At 29.5% G+C, this 12507-nt stretch overlaps 1 protein-coding gene across 1 annotated transcript in view; it reads left to right on the top strand.

Moving 5' to 3' along the window:
- The window catches only part of LOC100163015 (uncharacterized), a gene marked incomplete at its 3' end in the record, with an annotated part of 64941 nt that extends 56599 nt beyond the window's left edge, over positions 1-8342 (top strand). Inside the window, 2 exon segments of the mRNA NM_001293498.1 lie at positions 7548-7617; positions 8238-8342. Of these exon segments, the coding sequence (NP_001280427.1) occupies positions 7548-7617; positions 8238-8342 (175 nt within the window).
- Positions 8343-12507: the final 4165 nt, after the last annotated feature.

Raw genomic sequence — 12507 nt, 5'->3', positions numbered from 1 at the left:
CATTATGGCATGATATTATTAATGTACCTTTTTATTTTATTAAATAATTGGAATAGTTATTACCTATTTACATACTTTTAAATGATATAATATATCACATTATCACCTACTACTTATATAAGTGTGTATAACTACTGACTGGTACTGTATAAGTATACGTATATGACATAGTAATAAGACAATTGAGACTAACAACGAACGTAAACAGGGGGAATAAGTAATAACCGTATACAACGGGCTGATTTTGCAGGTTAAATACTCCTTAAAGTTTTTTTTTATTTTATCCATACATCATTTATTTGGCCATAAAACATTATCTCTATGCTATCCCCCTCCTCTCTTACACCCTCACCCCTAAAATGATGCTGGTTATAGAGTAATTACAACGGATATATTTATAAATGTGCATTAAAAACGGGGAACGATAAGCTACTACAAAAGAAGGTAATCTACTACATACACATAATGTCAACTCCTACAAAAGATAAAGTTAATTCCTACATAGACAGCGTAATACACGAAGACTGAACAAATGTTAAATTCGTTTGAAAAATTTAAGTTGTAATTATCATGATAAACATAATAAAAACCAAATGACTTATATAGGTAAAAAAAAAACAAAAATTAGAATAATATTAAAATACAAAATATTATGCTACAAACACCAATATGGACATGAAAAGTATTTTACTTTGTTGGCTGGTAGAAAGGAAAAGATTGTTATAGTTTCACGTTATGTTCGAGAATTATCGATACCCGCGCTGTCTTAATTCACAGCGCATAAACACGTTCTTTTATTTTATCTATAAAAATTATTTCTCATATGTTTAGGTACCTACTTAATCATACTTACAATTTGTAAAATATATTTGAAATTGAACATGACGTAATATACATTTTTTTCCAATTATGATTATTTTTGATTATGTTGAGCTTTTTGAGACATTACAAAATTGTATGTTCAAATAGAAAGCTTGGTTTTTTTTTAATTATTTGCCATAAAGTGTTGACACTATAGGCAACGAACTATTTATCTTACTTCTAAATTATTATATTTATTATTGTTGTAGTATATTAAAATAAACAATTTATTTTTTTTTATTTAATATTACATTTTGGTGGCTATTATACATTTATACCTAAAATTGAATAGTTTTTTGTCTAAAAAATACATTTTAGTTAAAACTAGGTTATTTGCATTAATTTATCTTTTAGAATGTAAAGCCGAAGGGTGGTTTATCGAACATTTGAACGGCCATATCATGGGCGGTACTCTCTAAATCAACACCTCCACTGATTCTTACCCACAAAAAAATGTTAGAAGTATATATTTGTACTTCAAATAAATATTAAAATTAAACTATATTTGAAGAATACATTACTATTTTAATGTTTAGTAATACAATAGGTATCAATATAATATAATGATAAATAAATAATAACACTCTAACAGATTTCAATAATAATACTATTGTCTATTACCTAATAGGTAGTTAAATATATTATGTACCTATTCCTTTATGTTACAATTATTGAAGTAATATATATTACAAGAATTGAAGAATGTGAAGATCAGTTATAATATTATTCACAAGTATAAAAATCACATTCACTATTCACGCATGTAAAAATTGTTATAGTTCATCAATTTTTTTTTTTATTATTATTATTGAACGTATAAACTATAAATGTTCGGCGATAACACTACAATGGCCATTATCTTTGTGTTAAGTGTTTAAATATTACTTTTTTTTATAAATAGTTAAATATAAGTATGTTAGATTAGTGATTACATTTATGATATACACTGTACAACATTTCAAAAATCTGTTTGGCTATATTCATTATTAAATTAGTTTATCTGAGTGAGATCGTCTGTTAGGTAAATTATCAGGTCTGATGGCTTAATATAGGTTTGTAGGATTTTTTGCATACTTCATAAAAATAAAGTAGATTGGCATTCAGTGAATATATTAGATAGTTGAAACTACTCAACAAAAAGTCCAATTTTGTAATTTCCTTAGATATTGGTATTTGGTATATTATACAAATAGTTACTTCTCATTACTTAGTCAGGATTGATTTCCTGCAGTGGGGAAAGCGCTCCTCTCATTGTAACTACAGATTGTAAATTGTAATCACATTAAAATATTAAATAATTTACATAACGGATTAAAAATAATTATTTTAATACTTTGAAATTGAATTGATTTATAAAATTTGAGTTGTAGTTTATACTCATAACAAATAGTCGTGGTCAGAGTTTTCAGTTAATTAAATGCAGTTGTATATCATTTAAAATAGAAAGCTTTTATAAACAATCAAATATGATTTACCGTTATCCTAACGTATCGATATTGGCAAATTTCTATTAAATATTGTATTATACATGGAAAGTCAATTTTGTCTCGTCAGAGTTCAAATCGTGTCAGCTGGAAAGGTAACAGGACCGCCGTCCAACCAAATTCGCCCAGTGAACCAGAGGATAAGGATAATGTTACCGGCATTGTAGAAAGGCGTGTGGACGGTGCGTTATAAAATGTGATGAAGAGAACAGGGTACAATGTGAAATTATTTTACTCTCTTCGATATCTTTTGATAAAATATATCGTATTATCAAATATCAATACATATTCATGCATATACCATACCATATAAGTATACCTAGTAATGTATAGTACCTAGGTATAATTGTATAAAAAAGGCATATATTTTCATAGACAATACTTTCGAATTGTCCTTGACCTTATGTATACGAACCTATTCCTTGTAATTAATGTACATACGTGTAGGATCTAAACTATATTTAATTTCATGGAATAACATCCGTTATGTTTTGTCGAAGTACAATAACCGATATAGATGAGTCACGTATCATAATTTCCAACACGATTAGTATACAACCTACCTACACGACTGCTCCTACTAGTGAGATCGTCAGTACTATTTACGACCCATTCGCGTGTAATCGGAATCAAAAACACTAATATAACGTGCTCCGCGTCCGCGTGTAATCATCGGTCAACTTAAAAATTTCAATACTTGATGCCCAAAGGTTCATTAGTCTTTCTCCGTGTCCTAGTTGAGAAGATAACATGACCGAATTAGGCTTACGAGGGTTATCGAACGTTATCCCTACATCGTCTCGTGACTCGTATTCCGTGTACAGGTTTCAATGCGTCTCGCTCTCAACTTTGTTGTTTATTTATCGACTATTGTTTTTAGGTTCAGTTTGTTAATGAACTTCTCAGAGATGTTCGTTCCATATTGTGTAATTTAGGCCTGTGATATTGTAATATTTAATAGAATTTACCGTAGTTATATGAAATATGACATATTATTACACATCACTACATCAGTACTTATAAAAACATAATATTTACATAAAAAACTAATAAAAATGTATTGATAAATTATAATAATTTCTTAATGTTCACGTAATACATCGTAGATAGTATCATTCTATTCGCTATATAGTCACTATAGTCATATTCGATTATTCAAATAGAAACATAAGTTAAATGTATAAGATTACTTTATGTTTGTTAAAACATTTTTATAAGGGCTACTGACTACTGTTAAAGAGCCAAATCTTCTCCATGTACATTATACATCAATTATATACATATAAATACTAGGTATATAACATTTTAAACAGCGTTTATAGTGTTGTTGTGAGCATACACAACTTTGATTAGTTCATCATAAAACAGAAATTATCTCCGTACGGCGTATTGTTTGAATATTCATATTACAAGTGGCATAAAATCGGTCAAGAACGAATTATTCTTTTCTATTTAATTTGAATAAACCAATAAATAATAACGAAAAATAAACATGAAATCCGCAAATGATAATAATTCACATTCTCATAATTATATCTTTTTGTTCTTTTAATATGATAATATATTGAAAACAACAACCAACACCCATAAAACGAAATATCAAGCATATATTATATTATATTTAAGCAATATCATCGGAATATGATAGCTTATTATAATATATAATATATAAATATATAGTTTATAAACTGAATGAAGTCAAAAATTTGAAATTTACGGAGATTATATAATCACAATCACAAACATATATATATAATGTTAACGACTTATAATTTATTAACATATGTTGTATGTATCTGGAATGATAGGAGCTGGTAGACAGATTATCCTTCATAATTCATATCCTATCCATACTGAGTCTTAAGATTTATATTTTTAGAATTTTCATAAGATAATATTGGAAAAAAGAAAAAAAAAAGTTGTTCGACGGATAATCCGGCTCGCGGAACTTTTAAACTTTAGTAAGTTTGAGTTATTCATCGCTGATATATTTTCAGTGTCCATCCGTTAATTTTTATGTTGTACAGTATACTTTTCCAGTGTGTATACTACCAATGTCACATGTGAGTATATGTGTGCGTCAATGACTGTACTATTGTCGGGCCCAAATCTCTATCAAAATAAATAATATACCGTTGTCATGACGTGGTGATGGGACTGCGGCTGAGCATCATGACGTAGACGTATACTATTTTTCGGGTCGGTCGCGCGAAAGAGAAAGTGCAGACTGCCTCCGCCGCGACGGTGAACGAGGAATAATATTATCACACCGCAAATACACGTCTCGTCAGGGGGAGGGGCGATGTACAGTATGATAATAATAGTATAATAATAAATAATATTATGTATAACATAATATCATGATCGTTGGAAATTCGTGGGTCTGCGTGCAACAACGGTGCCGTTAAATAGCGAGAGGGGGACGCCTCCGTGACTTGAACGACGACTGACGCACGCGCGTGCAGCAGACGAATTGGCGTCACAGCGGCTGCGCTCGGCCTCACGAAATGCGCCCACACCGTTGTCATCCCCTTGACGACCATCACCGCCCAATAGTCTCAAAAGTCTGTGAATATCAAGGGTGCTACATAAGGTATATTACATTAACGCCTAGCGAAATGCGCAGATGGGAGATAGCAAAAGCCTCGTTTTAAATGCTTATTGATAGGTAGTTTATTTAATTGTGAATAATTGATACAATATTCGACATTTGTACAAAACAAAAACAAAAACAAAAAAAATAATATTATTATTCAGATAACATGATAATGATAATAAAAAGCTAGAAATGATAAAACGTTGAACGGTTTGGTCTTTGCTAGTATAAAAAAAGGGGATCTGGAATATTACAACCCTACAACAGGTATAAAACACTTTTACCAGTCGGCAGTTGGTATGCGGTGATAATATCATTCGTTCTAATGAGGAACGAGTAAAATAATATCGAACGCTTAGCATAATTGTTTTTTTGAATTTTTTGCAATTACGAAACATGTTCATGACCACAATGTCATTTCTTACGAAGAAAGGTTAACACATTTTTTTTTTTTATTAGGTACCTATGTTTTATATTGGATACAATAATTAATTAATGGCCACGTTCATCGGTGTTGATACTAGATTACTGTTAAAAACACATAATATAAGTAGTAGGTACCTAAGTATTTTAGGTACATTATTATTCTTTGAATAGATTTGTTAGACTTGAGTAGAAAATTATTTTATTTGATTATAAAACCATAAAGTATTTGATTTCAAGTAAGATTGTCCAATTTACAATATAAAAACTATCTCTAATACACACGTCATATAATAATATAATATAAATGTAATTTTAATAATGTTTCTTATGGCCCCCTTCTCTTTCAGAAATCCTGACTTTGATATACTAAGTACACATTATTATTCTTATATTTTTTTAATTGATATATTTCTGAAATTCTAACTTTTGTGCTCAACTGTTCCTCGAAGTCTATTAATTCTAAACCATAATTTATGCTGCGTACTAGTCTCAAATAAAAAAGTATAATACTGATCGCTTCCCATATTTGCCTCGAGGACGTCTGAATTACGGCCTGACCACCTCGCGATCATAAACTTATATTTTTATTAAACAACGATAAGCACTCATTTAACCAACCATACAACAAACTCAATTGAAGAAAGAACAATTTTTAAATCAGGCATTGATAGATTTTCAAAGAAAACAAATTAGCACAATCAAATTCATAAAAAAGCTATCTTTTAAATGTTTATCATAATAATTTTTATTTCAAACAATTAAAATAATATTTTTAAATTTTATTGTTTTTGTGATAACATCAATATCTTATTGTAAAATATTTAAAATCATGGATATTAAAACTTTGTTCGTTTAAATGGTTCTATACTAATGATTCTAGTAAATAATAAATATAACTGCTTATGTTGTGTATACAATGCTGTAAGTCGTAACTACTACATCATGTATTATAATATATTTATTTCTGTGCTTGCAACAGGTTAATAAATTAATAACTAAACTTTAAACAATATACAATATACCTATTATATATATGATTATAAAAATAACTTTTATTTTCAATTAATAAGTTCAATGTGATCAAGTATCAGTAATCAGTATAGATATACTGTAATTTATATCGTATAAGTTGCTACATACAATAAAATTCTAGATTTAAAAAAGCCAATCGCTTACAAATACAATTAACCATGAATGCACTTGTTTGTCTTTGCTCACAATTCCGCAGAATAGTTTTGAATTACTAGGTATAATACATTTGAAAGCTGATGGTGCAATTAGAGTGGCTGGTGGTGATGACCCCAATGAGATTTTAGTCCCCCCCCCCAATTTAAATTTAAAATGTTTTTTTTTTATCCATTAGTATTTAAAAAATAACACAATTGTAAGGATTTATATAAAGATACATGCTGCAGTTATATTATTCTTTAAAAATATTTTAGTTGCCTTAAAAAAAATGTAGGTATGATTAAGCTGGGATACTAAGCTACATTTATTGAATATATCATATATACTACAATTAATCACTATATTATATATGTCTATATTTATGTTCAGTTATGCAAGACATTTTTGTCCAGAAATTATGTGTACCTATAGGCTATAGGTTGTTTATGAGCAAAATAAATATAGCTACAACTAATATTAGGTACGAGTATAAAGGATTATATATTTATAACTATATAATTTAAAACTCATAAATTTCAATAAATTTACATTCATTACATTTGTCGGTATTTATAATATTTGCCAATAAGATACTTAATAGTATAGTATAGCTAATGAATTAAAATGTATTTTATACGTTTATATAATGTGATTCATAAACATAAAGCTAGGTAAATAAAATGAATCATTTATAATGATTGTAATTTTAATCATGGAGAAGTCAAATTGCATTATTTTTACAATAATAACACAATTATCCTAATCTTTTAGTATCGACAAAGTATTATCAAAGTTTTTTACTAACATTGGGTATTGTATAGTTACTATAGTAAATCAGATATATCGTAGGTACATTGTGTAAAAATATGAATATTGTATACGCTTTATAGAATATCAAATATCTACAAAATAAAAACCTTTCTAATAATTTTTAATTATATACCTATGAATTCAACAATTGCTTGTGAGTTGTGATTTATCAGTAAACTTAAATATTATCTGTTTGATTTTAGGTAGTTTGTTTAGTACCAATTTCTGGGATCATTACAATGATTATCAAGACGTACATCGACACGCTAAAGAGTAAGTACATACAACGATCTCTAATATTTAAGTGCAAATCAGTGAATATATGAATGTTTAGTAGGTAACGAGAAATTTGCTCAACAAACATGGATAGTGGATATTTTTAAATTTGAAATTAAATTGTTATAACTTAAATGTATATTTTTTTAGATCCATTAAAGTAGTATAGAGTGTGAAATAAGTTCATCCAGTGCAGTATTACCATTAGGTAGCATCCCATTCTTTAGAAAATGTAGAAAATGGGTTTGATGGGAAAAGGGACATACGCAATGTCATAAATTCACACTAATAACACGCTATCATTTGATAAACAATTCCAAAAATAATCGACAACACGGGTGTACCAACTCCATGGTAAAAAAAATGAGTTTGTGGGTAAAGAATGGACTCTAAAAGTCTCAAAAATCTTGGCACATAATTTAGTAATTGGTATAAATAATGGTATTTTAGAATCTATAGCGACATGGGGAGGCTACGTGAAGTTAGATAAATATTTAAAAATGTATATGTATTAAATAAAAAATATACCATTCTATGCATGTAGTAGACAATATTATACATAGATATAGGTATTTATTAAATGTTTCGATTTTTAAATATTATTTATTTATTTGCAGGTTACTTCGCGAAAAGTCTGTGTTGGACGAGGACTTCGTGGCGTTTTGCATGCAGAGGAAAGGAGCGGCCAAAAACTCTTTGAGGCACATAATCGATCTTCCGGTAAGTGCCCCCTCATAAAAAATACCCAATAATATACACATAATATTTAAGGGACCATAAAAAAGAGCGCGAATTTTTACACGCATGGTTCAATATTTATATACTGTCGACGACGAGATACGTTTTTTTTTTAATAAACGGTATTATTGGTTACTAGGTATAACAAAATATAAAAATACGTTAACATAATATCGAAATATCTGATCAGCGTTATAAATTGATTCATCCGTATATTACGTAATAACAATAGATTTACCTATAATATTATAGGATACTGTTAAACCACATTCAAAAGTGCAAAAATGTTTTATCGTGGATACAATTGAAAAACAGTATATTATTATAAATTATTACCTCAGTTTCAAAATATAGTATAGCAATGAATAATGAGCGAGAATAAAATTAATTTAATTTTAAATTTATATTGCAGTAAAAATGAGTTTGATTGCCGAAATACAATAATATTATCATAAAGTTATGAATATTGTAATATACAATTTGATTTTTACTCGTGATTTGTGTTTTTCGATTGTGTAAAAAATCGAATAATTCCGGTGTTGGGAAGGTGTATGATATTAAAACATACCTTTTATGTATTATTTACAATAATTATAAAATAGCATCATGTGTGTTTATTTAGTGTGTATGCATATTATATATTATAGTTTATAATATTATTCTACTATATATATATAGCTATACATGCAATTATAACGCCGGCATTCCACATTCCCATCGCATAATATTATTGAGGACGATTATGACTAGAGTATTACTTACTTATTGTTACGCAAACGGGTTCTCTGTCGTAACGAGCGTGAAGTTCAACTCTCTTCCTCCACTCCATGATTTCTGCACTAAACTTTTACACACAAACCGTCTGAGGACTCTTGGACAAACGAGTCCACGCGGCGCCTCCTTGCGACAGGTCTGAAATAGTGTGTCAAACCGCTGCAGCTCGAATAGGTCACCTATCCGTCGATTAATAATAATATTAATGTAATATTTAAAATAAATTTATTATTTAGGTATATTATAATTTATAATATATTATTACCTATCATAATATTTATAATAATAATAACATTTTAACACACGCATCAATTGGCGACGATCTTAGGCTAGATACTATTTGTTTTACAATAATGATGTTTATTTTTTTTTATCCCGTAAAAACAATTTACACCAGAAGACGTGCTTCGATTTCAACATATAGTATCTTATTTTTGGAAAATTGGATCATGATGGTTTTTTAAACAGGTCATTTTTCGATTTTCTCAATAATTTTTCCAACTCCATTGAAAAAACCGCAATAATCACAATAAAAACGAATACAATTTGAAAATTACACAATTCCCACTAGGTATATTATATACAATTAATAATTAAATATTAATACATATTTATGATTCATACATTTTCTTTCGTCCGCTCAAAATCGTTTTTTTTATCGAATGCAATCATTCAAATCGAATACCACAGGAATAATACACTATCCTGTCCGAGGACCGAAAGGACGATCGACCAACTTCCACCACCGCTGACTTATTCCACCCCGCTGCACTTACCTGTTTTTTTTTTTATTATTAGGTATATTGTACGTAAATTTATGTTACGTTATATTTAAATTATGATTTAATAGTAAGCACAAGTGATATAGATTTGAAAAATATACAAGATAAATATTTATGTCACATACATTTTATTTAATGCTCCTTCATATTATCGCCGTTTTCCCTTTCTTGCCTATAGATATGGGAGTTTACCAATTGCGCTTAAATTACCTTTTCATATACCAATTGCGCTCTAAACATTTTAGGGTCGATACAAATTTTGTTTTGGCGCAATTGGTCCATGCCCAAAGATATTATAGTTATATTTTTTTGATCAAATCGTTTAAATATTATTTTATTTTATTTATGTCATAAATCAAAATACTACGAAGTAGGTAGGTATCAAGCCTATTTTTTACGACGTACATATGACCAGTCGACGTGATAAAATAAGTAATCAAATTTTTTTATGAAATATTTTTATTATTATTCTCTTGAATAAATAATTTGTCAATTCCTTATTCCAATACATATATTATCATAAAACACATGCTACTTATAGTCTAAAGAATTTATTAAAATTATTTTTTAACTATTATTATTACAGCATATTCAAATAGATTAATAATTTGATTAATTATTTTAAATTATAACTCTTTCGCTTATGAGATATAAAATGTTTTGGATTAGATAAAACTTACAAATTAAGCATTCCATAAATGTAATAATTTAATTTCATAGGTATACCTATACTACATTACTACATACTGCCATACTGCTGTGTGAATTATCATTTAATATTTTACTTAGGTGGATGGATGAGTTTGTATAAGATTGGGTATGTTATAATAATTATTAATGAAAACTTTTATTTGAACAATTTTTTATACATAAAATTGGTCATTTATCGAAAAAAATAATCAAATAATATGTTTTCTGTTATAAAATTAATAAAATTAATTATATAATTATATAATTTTGTTATTGTTATTCATATTATTTTTTTTATTTACCAGTTTACTTGGTTGATGATCAAGCGCATATAACAAATGATTTGATTAAAATTATCAATTAATAATTACTATACCATAATTAACGAAAAATATAAGTTATAAGTAACCAATATAAGTAGCAAGTACTAAATTCACGTTATATTATTTGCAAATTATATCCAACACAATTATACATTTCATACATAAAAGAGTAAACAACCAATTGAAATAATCAACATTTAATTGACGAGAGCGGTCCATATATATATTTCCCAGAAATCACAACTTTCGTCACTTTCGTCACATTCATCCCATTCATCACTTTCATCAAAATCATCAGTTGTAGAACCAGGCACAGTTGTTGTTTGAGGTTTATTTGTGATGCGTGTGGTGGTCGTAGATTTGGTAGAATCATCTTTAGACTCATCGGTTGTAGAACTAGGTACAGTTGTTGTTCGAGGCTTATTTGTGATGCGTGTGGTGGTCGAGGATTTGGTAAAAACGTCTTCAGAATCATCGATTGTAGAACTAGGTACAGTTGTTGTTTGAGGCTCATTTGTGATACGTGTGGTGGTCGGAGATTTGGTAGAAACGTCTTCAGAATCATTGCTTGTAGAACTAGGTACAGTTGTTGTTTGAGGCTCATTTGTGATACGTGTGGTGGTCGGAGATTTTGTAGAAACGTCTTTAGAATCATTGGTTGTAGAACTAGGTACAGTTGTTGTTTGAGGCTCATTTGTGATACGTGTGGTGGTCGGAGATTTGGTAGAAACGTCTTCAGAATCATTGCTTGTAGAACTAGGTACAGTTGTTGTTTGAGGCTCATTTGTGATACGTGTGGTGGTCGGAGATTTGGTAGAAACGTCTTCAGAATCATTGCTTGTAGAACTAGGTACAGTTGTTGTTTGAGGCTCATTTGTGATACGTGTGGTGGTCGGAGATTTTGTAGAAACGTCTTTAGAATCATTGGTTGTAGAACTAGGTACAGTTGTTGTTTGAGGCTCATTTGTGATACGTGTGGTGGTCGGAGATTTTGTAGAAACGTCTTTTGACCCATCGGTTGTAGAACTAGGTACAGTTGTTGTTTGAGGCTCATTTGTGATACGTGTGGTGGTCGGAGATTTTGTAGAAACGTCTTCAGAATCATTGGTTGTAGAACTAGGTACAGTTGTTGTTTGAGGCTCATTTATGCTCCGTGTAGTGATTGGAGATTTTGTAGAAACGTCTTTTGACCCATCGGTTGTAGAACTAGGTACAGTTGTTGTTTGAGGCTCATTTGTGATACGTGTGGTGGTCGGAGATTTGGTAAAAACGTCTTCAGAATCATCGATTGTAGAACTAGGTACAGTTGTTGTTTGAGGCTCATTTGTGATACGTGTGGTGGTCGGAGATTTTGTAGAAACGTCTTCAGAATCATTGGTTGTAGAACTAGGTACAGTTGTTGTTTGAGGCTCATTTATGCTCCGTGTAGTGATTGGAGATTTTGTAGAAACGTCTTTTGACCCATCGGTTGTAGAACTAGGTACAGTTGTTGTTTGAGGCTCATTTGTGATACGTGTGGTGGTCGGAGATTTTGTAGAAACGTCTTTTGACCCATCGGTTGTAGAACTAGGTACAGTTGT

The sequence above is a fragment of the Acyrthosiphon pisum genome, chromosome A3 (genome assembly GCF_005508785.2).
Source record: "Acyrthosiphon pisum isolate AL4f chromosome A3, pea_aphid_22Mar2018_4r6ur, whole genome shotgun sequence".
Classification (NCBI taxonomy): Eukaryota; Metazoa; Arthropoda; class Insecta; order Hemiptera; family Aphididae; genus Acyrthosiphon; species Acyrthosiphon pisum.
This window is presented reverse-complemented; position numbering and strand designations above follow the sequence as displayed.